Source organism: Hypanus sabinus, chromosome 3, assembly GCF_030144855.1.
Source record: "Hypanus sabinus isolate sHypSab1 chromosome 3, sHypSab1.hap1, whole genome shotgun sequence".
NCBI lineage: Eukaryota > Metazoa > Chordata > Chondrichthyes > Myliobatiformes > Dasyatidae > Hypanus > Hypanus sabinus.
In genome coordinates, this window is record NC_082708.1 from 82,100,423 (window position 1) to 82,113,759 (window position 13,337).

Sequence of the window (13,337 nt, forward strand, 5' to 3'; positions counted from 1 at the left end):
GAGCCCCTGATTTAGAGCATAATGGGGAGATTGTTATAATATTAACATCCCAGTGCAAGAAAGAGGCGATCACCATGTAAAGGAAATTCTTCTAATTGTACTTGTATTAAAACAAAGTGCATTCCATAACATACAAAAGAGAAATGATTAGTAAAATGTTTGTACAAAAAGGCAGTTCTTGAGTCATCACAGAATATCTATAGAAGCAACAAATAAAAGGTATCTTAAATAATGACATTTATTTACAAAAGAATTTATTTTTAATTTGGACCATTAACAAATAAGTTTAGAGTTCTTAAGAACTTCACCCATTGCCCAAACCTCTTGTTTCCCTATTAAATTTTTCTATTGGTATAGTAAAACAAGTGGTGTTATTAGAACAGCAAGAGAAGAATTGGCTGCACTCTTCCATTTTTCCCGCTCCCTCTGAGTAGGGAAAAATAAGCTTTGCAGCTGCTCAGCATCTTCCATTTTACTGAACACAATGCTTGGCATTGAATTAAAGATAAGCACACAGAATTGGCATTCACCACTTAAATTAAAACTATGAAAAACATCTCTTACTTTCTACTTTTTAAAACCAAATCATTGCTGCACCATTTATTGTGTGCCCGTGTGTCCAATTATCAAAGTAAATGATGCTGATAAATGTTGTAACTATATACAAAACTATATACAGAAAGAGCACCAACATTGTGCAAGAATTACACGATTTACAAACATTACATGTGAAAACCAAATTAGCAACTTGAATGAAAGAAAATCCACAGATCAAGATTTCTTTCATGTTATTCTAATCATTTTATTCAGACTAATTATTACCCACACCAACCATTTCCACAATGCAAATGTCAAACTTCAATGTGTCACATTGTCTGGTTAACTTTCCCTCCCATTTGGTTTTTAAAACATGAAAATTGAACAAACTTAATGACAAATTAATGACAGTGATATCAATACTAGGACAATATTTGGCTGAACAATGACAAGGATAACTAAAATATTGTCAATAGTTCAAAATGAAGTTGCCACTTCAGAGAGTTCCATATTAAGATACCTAGTTTGGTATCTTTGTCCATTAGTGCCTTGTGCTGAAGAATTTGTTTTATTATGTGTTTGCATCACTGGTTGGCAAAAGGGATGTACTGATCTTCTAGAATCACTGGAAAGAACCATTTCAGACGTCTGAAGTCCTGACTTTGATGTATGACCACACTGGTGAGTGCATTTCAAGGGGTGATCTTGTAGAACTGATTTTGCTGTAGAACATGATGAATGTAAGAATGCAGTAGGAATTGAAGAATAAGCAACCATATAGCTCTGTTTGAGCTGAGGAGATAAGTCGCTGCACTCTTCCATTTCAGATATTAAGTTATAACGTGGAGCAGAACTACAAGGCAATTGGTTTTCTTCAAGACAGGATAGTTCTAAAATGGAGTAGAATATACAAATTATACAAAAAGTCAATGATCTATAAATATAAAGCAAGCTAATAGCTAAATGTAGACTTGTCACATGGCAACAATATTTTAGGGCACAGAAATAAAACAAATTCTGGGTAGACAGTTTTAAAATTTCAAAATAATTAGGGTGCATTTACCATTTTCTCTTTGATCAATAGCTAGATTTCCTCTTCTCGTTGCATCTCCACTTATATCAGAATCACTATCATTGAAGTCACTGTCACCTTTTCCGCTGTCTTTTCCACTAAATACATCTTGGGATCTGCATAGGATGAGAAATAATTAAATATATTAATTTCAAAATGCAGATTAATTGAGGGAAAGAATCAGTTTTCATCACATATTTTCTTTGGACACAAAAAGCTACATGTTAGAATGTGCTACTTACTTTCTGTCTTGGTGAATGGTAACTGCACAGAAGGTTCCATGATGAAGATTAGACTCCAATATCAAGCTCTAAAACAAACAAAACAAACACAAATAAATTAAACATTATAAATCACTAAATTATATTTCATGTAATTATATCAATTAGCTTACAAGATTTCCTGTGAATATAAAATCATGTTACCAGTGCAGAAGAAAATGCAAAATGATTACTTCTACACATAAATGACAAACTCACTGTAGCAAATATGTACTCCAGCTGTGCATGAATCCACGATTGTACAAAGGAAACTGCATGGCTCCATCAGTTTCAAATTAGATGCTGTTGGAACCTATATTCAGCGCTTACCAGTATGCCCAAATCGTGCTTTCATCCATTAAACAATGATAAATTATACACTTACAAGAACTTAATATATGTGCAAACAGCTGAATTCTGCTAGAGCCATTTCCTGTCTGATATAGTATTATATCTACAAATAATGCCTCTTATTTGTCTTGACTGTACAGTTTACATTTAAGGCAAGACCATGAACAAAGTAGATGAAGAAAACTCTGCCACATAAGCTACAATAAAGTCCAGTACTATTCCAAAATCTGAAAATTGTTATCCACTTTATGTTTGAGGCAAATGCTAGCTTACTATTAATATGCAAATGGAATAGAAATAATTTTCTCATGCCAAATTGAATTAATTTGCTGTCCAAGTTGTTTGGCTACACCTCTTCTGAATGAAAGTAAACTGTTACAAGCACCAAGTCTTTCCTTGTACTTATGAAGGGTCTTCAGCTTCAAGTGTTAATTCTGTCCCCCCACCCCCACACTTTCTGCCTCACCTGTTAAGTAAGGATGTAACACTGAGGCTTTAGGGCACTGGTGAGGTCTCATTTGTAGTATTGTGAGCAGATTTGGGCCCCTTATCTTGGAAAGGATGTGCTGACATTGGAGAAGGTTACGAAAATGACTCCAGGATTGAAAGGCTCATTATATAAGTTAAGTTTGATGGCTTTAGGTCCGTACTCACTGAAATACAGAAGAATGAACCCTATCAAATGTTGGATGGCCTCAAAGGAGTGGGTGTGGAAAGGATATTTCCTGTGTTGGGAAAGTCTAGGACCAGAAGACAAAGCCTCAGAATAAAGGAACATCGATTTACAAAGGAGATTAGAAAGTATTTCATTAGCCGGAGAGTGGTTGCCACTGGCACCTGTCAAGACAAGTCATCGGATACATTTAAGGCAGAGGCTGATAGATTCTCGAGTAGTCAGGGCATGAAGGGGAGAAGGCAGAAGATTGGGGCTGATTGGGAAATAGATCTGCCATGATGAAATGGTGAAGCAGATTCAATGGGCCAAATGGCCTAATTCTGCTTCTAATATTAAATTTATCTTGGACAAAAGTGTAAAAATAGCAAAAGCTAAACTGCATCAATTTTAAGATTAAATAATTTTATTTAACAAAACAGAAAAGCCTAGAGGATCCAAGATGCCTGAGCAGGTTTTTTACTATTGTGCATTTTGCAATGTCCCCAATAATAACATTAGTGAAGGGGAACAATTTTGATTTATTCAATTTTGCCTTGTATGTTAATATCGTCACTTCTGTTCTGACAGTACTTGACCTTCTGACCTAATTTGCCGTAGAAAATACAGTTGGTCTAGATATTGTCCAAGGAAATCTGCAATCTGATTCTGCATCAAATTAAATCATTACACAAAAATTGTATATCAGGCTTAAAAAGCAAATTGGATTTTAATTAATTTAATTGCATTTGCAGTAAATTAAGGAGTTTGATTTTATCTAAACTTAAATAAAAGTTATTTAACTATTACTTAAAATCAAGGAAATGGGATGAAATCTCAACTGCCTTGACAGGTGGACAGGGCCCGTTTTGACACACCCACTTGCCTCAATTAAGTCAACTAAAAACAATGTCACCTGGTTATTGACACTTAGCTCCAGAAAGATCATCTGCAGCAATCCAGTTTTGATAATTTTCAAGTAGTCAGGGATATAATCCACAAATTGAGGCAACGGATCACACTGGACGAACCCAGACCCACTCAATGCTGGAAATAATGGTGGCACTTAATGCTATTCGGCATTATCGCCAACGAAATCCCCAACCTACTTTATTCTGACGCTTTGAAATTAATTCCTTGAACGATAAAGTTGGGAATGGCTTATTAATTACGTCTGTATAGTTAGTAATCAGAACTGGGTATAAATTAACTATCATACTTCCAAACCTATTTCAATACACTGTACATGGGACAGTCGACATTCAAAATTTTCAATTCCAAAGCAAAACCATGGCCAACTTAAAGAAAAACACTAAAAAGCACAAAGTTAACTGCACTAGACTAACTTTACAAACGAACGTGTATGATCCCTATTATCAGAACAAAACATCAAATATTAAATTATCAACAAGACGACTGCAGGTGAAATGTTCACTCAGGCATTTTATTAGGAAATCACAGCAATTACCTCTCCGGTGACTTTAGGATTCGCCTCAAGGATGCTCGGATCTTTGGAACTGCGAGGATCACCAACTTCCAGTTCATCCTTGACCGGGGAAGGAGCCAAATTCAGTAGCGAGGCACCTACTGCAAGCTCGCTGTCCCTCTGGTCGGTGGCTTCCTCCCGCCGGCGGCCTCCCGAGAGGTCAGCCTGCCGACCTTTGGGCAACGGGACAGTCTCTGCGAATTTGGTCCCCTTTCCGCCACTCCGGCATGTAGCCGCCACTCCGACAATGGCCATGAGTAGGGCCGCGCAGCCGCCTGCCAGCACCACGATGACCACTAACGATGTGTCCCAGCTCCGGTTCTCCGGCCGCAGCGGCGCGTTGCCCCCGTCAGCCTCGGCCGCCGCCACCGCGAACTGCAGTGTGGCGGTGGCGGACAGGGCGGGCCAGCCGCCGTCACTGACGGCCACGACAAGCCGCAGGGCCCCGGGCCCGAGCCCGAGCGGCCGGCGGCCCAGCTTGATTTCGCCGCTGCCGCTGTCGATGGTGAAGAGCCCGGCCTGGGCGCCGCTCAGCAGCCGGAAGCTCAGCTTCGCGTTCACCCCTTCGTCGGCGTCCCGGGCCCGCACGCGCGTTGCCAGGTAACCGGCGCCGCCGTCGCGCGGGAGCGTGATGACGCACGACGAGCCGTTGCCCGGCGGCGGCGGGTGCGTGATGACCGGCGCGTTGTCGTTGCGATCGGCCACGGTGAGGAGGACGGTGGCCGAGCTGCTGAGCGGCGGGGAACCGCCGTCGGTGGCCTGCAGCAAGAGCTGGGCCTCGGGCAGCGACTCGCGGTCGAAGGAGCGCAGCGCGTAGATGGCGCCGCTGGCCGGGTCTACCGAGGCCAGGGCCGAGCCGGGTCCCAGCAAGCGGTAGGTGACCCGGCCATTGACGGCCAGGTCGGGGTCGCGGGCCACCACGGTGGTCAGGTAGGTGCCGGCCTGGTTGTTCTCCAGCACGGAGACTCGGTGCAGGCGGCGGGAGAAGGCGGGCGCGTTGTCGTTCTCGTCGGTCAGGCGCACGGTGAGGGTGCGCACGGTGCGGCGCGGCTCGGCGCCCAGGTCCTCGGCCAGCAGCGTCAGGTTGTATTGGGCGGCCCGCTCCCGGTCCAGCGGCGCCGCCGTCACCACCATGTGGCTGGAGCCGTAGGCCGGCCGGAGCTCGAAGTGCTCGTGCCCGGAGAGCGAGCAGGAGACGCGGCCGTTGGCCCCCGAGTCCCTGTCCGAGGTGCTGACCAGCGCCACCAGACTGCCCGGCGCCGCCGCCTCGCTGATGTAGGCCAGGCCGCCGCCCGGGGCCAGCGGCGCGATGCCGATCTCGGGCGCGTTGTCGTTGACGTCGAGGACGCGCACGGTGACGGTGCAGCCGGCGGCGGCGCTCGGCGGGACCCCGCGGTCGTGGGCGCGCACCTCCAGCTGGAAGCTCGCCCTGCTCTCTCGGTCCAGCGGCCCGGCCAGGCTCAGCCGGCCCGTCTGCGCGTCGAGGCGGAAGAGGCGGCGGACGGCAGCGGGCAGCTGCGGGCTGAAGCTGTAGACCACCTCGCCGTTGAGGCCCAGGTCGGGGTCGGCGGCCTCCAGCTGGAGCAGCAGCGAGCCGGGCGGCGCGTCTTCCCGCAGCTCCACCGCGAACGAGCTGCGCTCGAAGGCCGGGCCGTTGTCGTTGGAGTCGAGCACCCGGACCCGGAGCAGGGCCGCCCCTGTCCGCGGCGGGTCGCCGCCGTCCTCGGCCTCCAGCTGCAGCACCAACTCGGCCTGGCTCTCGCGGTCCAGCGCCTCGACCAGCACCAGCTCGGCGTGGGCGAGTCCGTCGGCGCCGCGGCGAAGCTCCAGCGCGAAAGGGCGGCTCGGCGACAGCCGGTACTTCTGCAACGAGTTGGCGCCCACGTCGGCGTCGAGAGCCGCCTCCAGCGGGACGCGAGTGCCCGGCGCCGAGCTCTCGCTGATTTCCACCCGCAGCTCCGAGCGCCCGAACTCGGGGGCGTGGTCGTTGATGTCCCGCACTCGCACCTCGACGCGGATCAGCAGGAACTTGTCCCCGGACAGGTTCACCACGTCGAAGAGCAACAGGCACGGCTCGGCTCCCGACTGCTGGCGGCACAGTTGCTCCCGGTCGATGCGGCCCCCGACCGTCAGCTGCCCGTCGCTCTCGCCGACTTCCACCAGAGACCAGTTGGACTTTTGCATCAGGCGGAAGCTGCCCGCCGCTTCCAGCTGCAGGTCTGCCGCCAGGTTTCCGATCACGGTGCCGGGCGGCTCCTCCTCGGAGATGGAGTACTTGGCTGTTAAGCCGTCGGCTCTCGGGGTGGTTAAAAGTACTAGGAGGAGATAGCAAGAGAGTCCGGATAATGGCCCAGTTACTGGGGCAACAAAGTTGTTTCTAACCCTCTCACTGACCATCGTACATTCGGGGGTCCACTAATGAACTCTTGAACTAATTCTTGGCAGTGAAGAGAACTCTTGTCACGGTGCACCCCTATTAACAAATGGGTACGAACTGTCATTGAAGTACCCCTGAGTGTGACTGCAAGTCTGGGCCCCGCAAGCATTTTATTGGCCATTGCATGCAAATAGGAAGACTATTGGCCAATCCAAATCCTCCAAAGGCGACCAAATGCTGTTTGTTTTTTGTTGTTCGAGACATGTGCAGCATCCAGGGCCAACAAATTTTATATAACAAATCCCAAATGTTAAGAGTTGATGAGCCTGCTGTGAAACTGGATTTAATTTATTTTAGGCAGCAATATGAACAATGAGTGCTATTTGAAAAGGTAACGAGAAAGACCACGAAAAATTTAGTATACTCTTTCAGGAAATTCATTTTTCAGTGATAGAATTATATAGATAGATTAACGTAACTATTGATACTCCAGTTTAGTAATATGATTTCTGCAAACGAGTTAGCTGCAACTACCAGAATCAAGATGTTCTGTGTCTTGCTTTTATTGCACATCGACATGATGTGTTGTACTTTACTATGATGTTACTACTTTGTCAAATTGCAGTTAAAATAAAGAACTTAACACTTTCAATAATTTTGCAGCTTTTCTGACATTTAAATTTGCAAGTTATAAAATCACGCACAATAAAAATGCTTAATAGATTTACGTTTTATTCAAGCGATTCTGCATAAATATGAAATCAACGGCAAAATGGAAGGTGTACATTGAAGAAGTTTTAATATAATTAGACTAACAAAATGCAGCGTGCTTTTTTGTTCACATTAAGTAGTAATTTTAATTATTTAACTATTGGTGGCAGCTGCTTGAGTTAACATATAGTCTGGTTACTGATATATCAAAAAATTAGCAGTTTAGTTAAAGAGCCCAATTCCAATTAGTTGCGACCGATTAATAAACACTGGATGACCCACAAAATGCTGGAGGAAATCTGCAGGCCAGGCAGTGTCAGATTTTCTCTTGTTAGTGATAAACACCGCATAAGTTTTCCCGATCACACCTCCATTCCTGTCCCTTTTTCATAAGGTGTATTTATTGTAAGAATACAACAGAAAGTTACTGGATTATTAATTGTAACTCCAAATGTATATCGAGTAATAATATAAAAGATGGATCCATTTGAAATTATGATGAAGTTCCCGGATGGAGCCGGAGCTATGGTTCTGTTGCAAACAAACCGTGACTCGTAGTTCGGGGGAAGAAGCCCTACTGCTGGCGATTGAAGTCCAAACTCGTGCATGTTTACATCTGGCGTGGGAGAATTTAATATAAGAGAACCGTCGCATTGTAGGAGGCAAACAATTGGATATTCGTTCACAAGCTGGATTGTACTAACTTTATATCGTTAGCCATACAATTTCCAGTAATCAGGATGCGGCCTGATGTGTGCATGGTTAGAAATGCCAAATAACCAAGTGTCACATTTAACAAAATTGATTTTTCAACGGGGGGAGCAACAAATGCATGTGCATCATCTCACATAAGAGCTACAAAGCTACAAGTATAATTCACGAGTCGTGACACTATCCGAATATCGTTATTTTTACATCGTACATGCTCTGTCCAATCTTTGCAGAACGTGTAGAATGGATGCTGCGTAAGTGATCTTTATAAACGTTTGAAAAGTTGTTTTATCGTTTTCATTTCACGCTGACAACTCATTTATGTTGTTACTCGTTTCCCTTCTAAAACAGCGTTTGTCTGTGTTAAAAGTTTAGCGTTTGGTGACCGTGGCCATTTGTGACCAGCAAGGACATTTGGGTTATGGCAGCAGTGGGAGGTGCGGGCTTCCTTTGCTTTTAATGGAGTGATGAGGGCAGACACGCGAGCAAAACGAGAGTTTTTGTTCGAGGTGATGAGGCCCCTTAAAGGCGACAGCGTCAGATGAGCCTCACCCATTTACTGAAACCCTGCCGAGAATACTTTTGTCACTTAAATGTAAAACACGAACAAAAGGAGATAATCCCCTTGTTACAATTCCTAAGCATCAGAACGACCTCGTAGTGGTAGCGGGTTGGTGGCTTTATCAGACTTATTAAAATGCCAAGGCTGGCAGCATTCCATGTTTGAAAGGGGATAAATGATCTGGAATGTTTGCCGGAAGGAGCCGGATATTTATTTTAACACTACAATCGACAGGTGTCCAAGTTTATATCTTGACAAATGTAAAAGTAGAGCACGTTTCAATTGTTTACGTGTTTCTACTATTTTCATTCCCGCGTTGGAATCGAAATGAAGTACATTTGCAAATGGGTTCGCTGCTGCTCGACTTTTATTCCCTTTATTTACTGGCACAGAATATCTTCGGCAATGCCTGGCTTTAGGTGTGTTCCTCAGTTTGTATTTTACTTTGCACTCGGGTGCTTACTATCGCATGACGTGGGCTTTGGAGCAGAATATCATGACATTAGATCAAAGAGACACTGCCACGAGTTACCGACCATCCCTTTTATTTCTGTCCAAATCCCGTACACAAGCATAAGGAACTTTGTTTCCACTGTTTGAGTCCAAGTTTTAATTCAAAATCAATGCATCAGGTATTTCCAATGAGAAAATCCCAAATGTCACATTCAACTTACTTCCAGGAAAGGTAAATTTGCCTAACTTGTCGCTGCATAGCCGTTTCAAAGTAGAGTGCCATGGATTCAGCGTGCCCTTCATTTATTAGATCGTTTATTGGGTTCAGTAAAGGTTAATGGTTTTTGAGTGCAGTAACAGTAACGTTCTTGGTGTTAAATCGATCGCAAAGCTATTAATGTAAAAACTGGCGCGATGAACACAAATGTGCAGCCTCCGACGTGTTGTTTAAAGAGGAAACGGGGCAAGTGAAGAATATTATTACTAAAATCCTACCAGCAGCACCCTATTCACCGATTTGCATGGCGTAGTCCATGTTCCCACTCTCAGCATGGTTCGCATAGGTTCTGACCTGGAAGAGAAAATCTGCAGACGCTGGAAATCAATGTAATGCACACACGATGCTGGGGGAACTCAGCAGCTCAGGCAGCGTCTGTCGTGTTTCGGGCTGAGTCTGGTCATCGTGATTGATCTTCCACAGAAGCTGCCTGGCCTGCTGAGTTCCTCCAGCATTTTGTGTGCATAGACTGAATTTCCAGTTTACTGTCCAGGCATTAAAGCTGTTTATGGAGAAAGACACTGCAACATTGTTGTTTTTTTTGGGGGGGATGGGGAATCTCAAATTTAAAATATAGTTGGCAAACTTGTCCATTCAGCTTCATATAAATTTGGTGTTTTCTATTCGAAATAGCTTGACTAACGAAGTGAAGCTTCTGGATTTGAATTTTCATTACAGGGCATTTTGGAATGTTGATCCTACAAAAATCATTGATGAAAACGGAGAAGACTTGTTTTAAGGGTAGACTAATCAGTGTATTTTCAAATATATCTAGCTACACTCTTACTGCTTTCTAAACAGAAACCAATCGGACGAATTTTAAAAATGGCCCAAAACAGTCCTCAAAATGTATTAGAAATGTGATATGAATATTCCACTGAAACGCCCCAATCGAAGTTTCTCACGCCTAACATGGAATGTTCAGTATCTTGGTTTTACATTATTTGCTTCCCGGTTTACTGCATTAAAACGTCTACAGCATATAATGGATATCGATTATTTATATAATTCAACATTCTTGTTTCTAAAAGAAAAAAAAATAAAAATCCATACAAAATGTTGGAGGAACTTCGACAGCATCTATGGTAAGAGTTTCGGTCCGAAACCCTTCATCAGGACTGGAAAAAATGATGAGAAGTCAGATTAAGAAGGTGGGGGTGGGGTAAGAAATACAAGGTGACAGGTGAAATCTGGAGAGAGGCAGGGGTTGAAGTAAAGATCTAGGAAATAGGTGAAAGAGACAGGGTAAGAGGAGGGGGAATCTGATAGGACCATGGAAGAACGGGAAGGAAGAGGAGCGCCAGACAGGTGATGGGAAGAGAGGGATACAGGAATGGGGAATAGTGAAGGACAGGAGGTGGGGGAAGTTCCAGAAATCTATGTTCATGCCATCAGGTTGGAGGCTACTCAGACGGAATGTGTTGCTCCTCCAACTGGATTATGGCCGCATCGCGCCAGCAGAGGAGGCCGTGGACTGGCATGTCGGAATGGGAATGGGAAGTAGAATTGAAACGGGAGGCTACCGGCAGATCCCGCTTTTTTCTGATGGACGGAGTACAGGTGCTAGGGCGAAGCGGTCTCCCAAATTACATCGGGTCTCATCGATGTACCGGAGGGCACACCGGGAGCACCGGATACAGTGGATGGTCCCAACAGACTCTCAAGTTAAGGGTCGCCTCACCTGGAAGGCATGTCGGAATGGGAAATAGAAATGAAATGAGTGGCCACTGGGAGATCACGCTTTTTCTGGCGGACGGAGCACAGGTGCTAGGCGAAGCAGTCTCCCAATTTACGCCGGGTCTCACCGATACACAGGCCACACCGGGAGTTCTCAGAAAAAAGGTAGGATTTCCCACCCAGTTCAACTCTACTTCCACCTCCCAGTGTGGCGTCCCGTATACCGGTGAGACCAGATATAGATTGGGAGCCTACTTTGCCGAGCAACTATGTTCTGTCTCCCAGAAAAAGCGGGATATCCTTCTAACCACCCATTTCAGTTCTTCCCTTTTCCATTTCGACATCAGTCCATGGCCTCCTCTATTGCCGCGATGAGGCCACACTCGGGTTGGAGGAGCAACAGCTTATATTCAGTCCGGACAGCCTCCCACCTGTAGGCATGAACATCGATTTCTCGAACTTCTGGAAATTATCTCCCCCACCACCACCATCATTCCGATGCCCGTTTCCCTCTCTCACCTTATCTTCCTGCCTATCTCCTCCCTCTGGTGCTCCTTCCCTTTTATCTACGGTCTTCAACCTTTTCTTACCAGATTTCCCCTCCTCTAGCCCTTTATCACTTTCATCAATCAACTTCCCAGCTCTTAACCTCCCGGTTTTACCTATCCCCTACCATTTGCTGGACTTCTTCCTCCCACCACCATACACCTACTTCTCTGACTTCTCATCTTTTTTCCCCAGTCCTGATGAAGGGTCTTCTTCCGAAATGGCAACTATTTACTCTTTTTCATAGATGCGATGTGGCCTGCTGAGTTCCGCCAGCATTTTATGTGCGTTGCTTTGGATTTCCAGCATTTGCAGATTTTCTTGTTATAAAAATATCTATTTCAGAGACCAACCATGGACTAAAGGCCAAGTATTGCAGATTCTAGAATTCTGAATGAAAAATGTGAAGAATGCTCACCAAAAGGTCACTGAAATGAAATTAAAAGAGCAAACACGAGGAAACCTGCAGATGCCGAAAATTCAAACAACAACACACAAAATGCTGGTGGAACACAGCAGGCCAGGCAACATCTATAGGGAGAAGCACTGTCAACGTTTCGGGCTGAGTCCTGACGAAGGGTCTCGGCCGGAAACGTCAGACAGCGCTTCTCCTTATTAATGCTGCCTGGCCTGCTGTGTTCCACCAACATTTTGTGTGTGTTGACTGCACTGAAATGTTAGCCCATAAAAATCACCTGTACAGTAATCAATACGCTGGGATAAGGCTGAAGGATTTCACATTAATGCAGATTGGATACATTTTGTTCACATTTCAAGGAGATATAACAGCAGAATAGTATATTTTTTGCCCTTTTTCTCCTTTGGCATCGAGTGAACCTGCAGAGATCTGCAATGCATAAAATGAGATCCTGTCAGGATCTCTATGTTAATAAAATGGGTGCAGTTCACTCACAGAAAAATACAGTTTTTAATACTATCTAAAAAGCAAGCCCATTTCCCCCTACTTGTAAGCAGAGCACAATATAACTCCATAACATAAACCTCGTTATTGGTTAGGTTGAGATGGAAGTTTAGCTGTTTTCTAAACAGTATGGATATCATCACTAAAAGTGTGTAGGATTAATTGTTACAAGAAGTGAATGTCATAGGTATAGGAACACCACTCAATTTTGATATTCTGCAACTTAAAAGAAAAAGTCAACTCTTCTAACTCCAGAAATTAGACCAGAAGTATATATTGCTTTAGTTACGTGTTTTTTTATATAGATAATGTCGTCATAACCTCTCCTAGAGATTGCCGCCTTGGTGTGAATTTAAACTACTTTTCATGGCAGTGTGAAGGTGTTGGTAGAACAAAGAACAATTGCAGCACAGGAACAGTGCCAAAATAAACTAGTAATTAAACACGTAGCTACACAAATCCTACAGACAGTCACGTACCTATCTTAGAGCCTCTTGAACACCTTTATTTGCCTTCACTATCAAACAGTACAGCACATTACAGGCACCTACTGCTCTCTGTGTAAAAAAATTGCCTTGCACTTCTCCTTTCAACTTACCTCCTCTCACCTTAAATGCATATCTTGTAGTGTTAGATATTTTGATCTTTAATAAGAGATACCAGTATTGGTACCAAATTGATACTGATATTTCTTTTGAATTCAATCCTACATAATTGAAAAACAGAACAAAAACAAACTCTTT

At 44.5% G+C, this 13,337-nt stretch overlaps 1 protein-coding gene across 1 annotated transcript; it reads right to left on the bottom strand.

The window, feature by feature from the left end:
* Positions 1 to 220: 220 nt before the first annotated feature.
* Positions 221 to 7,390, bottom strand: LOC132391481 (protocadherin-8-like). The gene is made up of 4 exons (XM_059964739.1): positions 4,341 to 7,390; positions 1,852 to 1,919; positions 1,601 to 1,725; positions 221 to 1,427 (listed from the first exon to the last, which is right to left on the bottom strand). The coding sequence occupies exons 1-4, from the start codon at positions 6,753 to 6,755 to the stop codon at positions 1,015 to 1,017; spliced, it is 3,021 nt and encodes a 1,006-aa protein (XP_059820722.1). The 5' UTR covers positions 6,756 to 7,390; the 3' UTR covers positions 221 to 1,014.
* Between the last annotated feature and the right edge of the window lie 5,947 nt (positions 7,391 to 13,337).

Coding starts and splice junctions, on each gene's coding strand:
- LOC132391481 (XM_059964739.1), bottom strand. CDS start 6,755: ATGGTCAGTGAGAGGGTTAGAAACAACTTTGTTGCCCCAGTAACTGGG. Junction 1,726..1,851: donor ACCATTCACCAAGACAGAAA/GTAAGTAGCACA, acceptor CATCCTATGCAG/ATCCCAAGATGTATTTAGTG. Junction 1,428..1,600: donor TATTGATCAAAGAGAAAATG/GTAAATGCACCC, acceptor ACTCCATTTTAG/AACTATCCTGTCTTGAAGAA.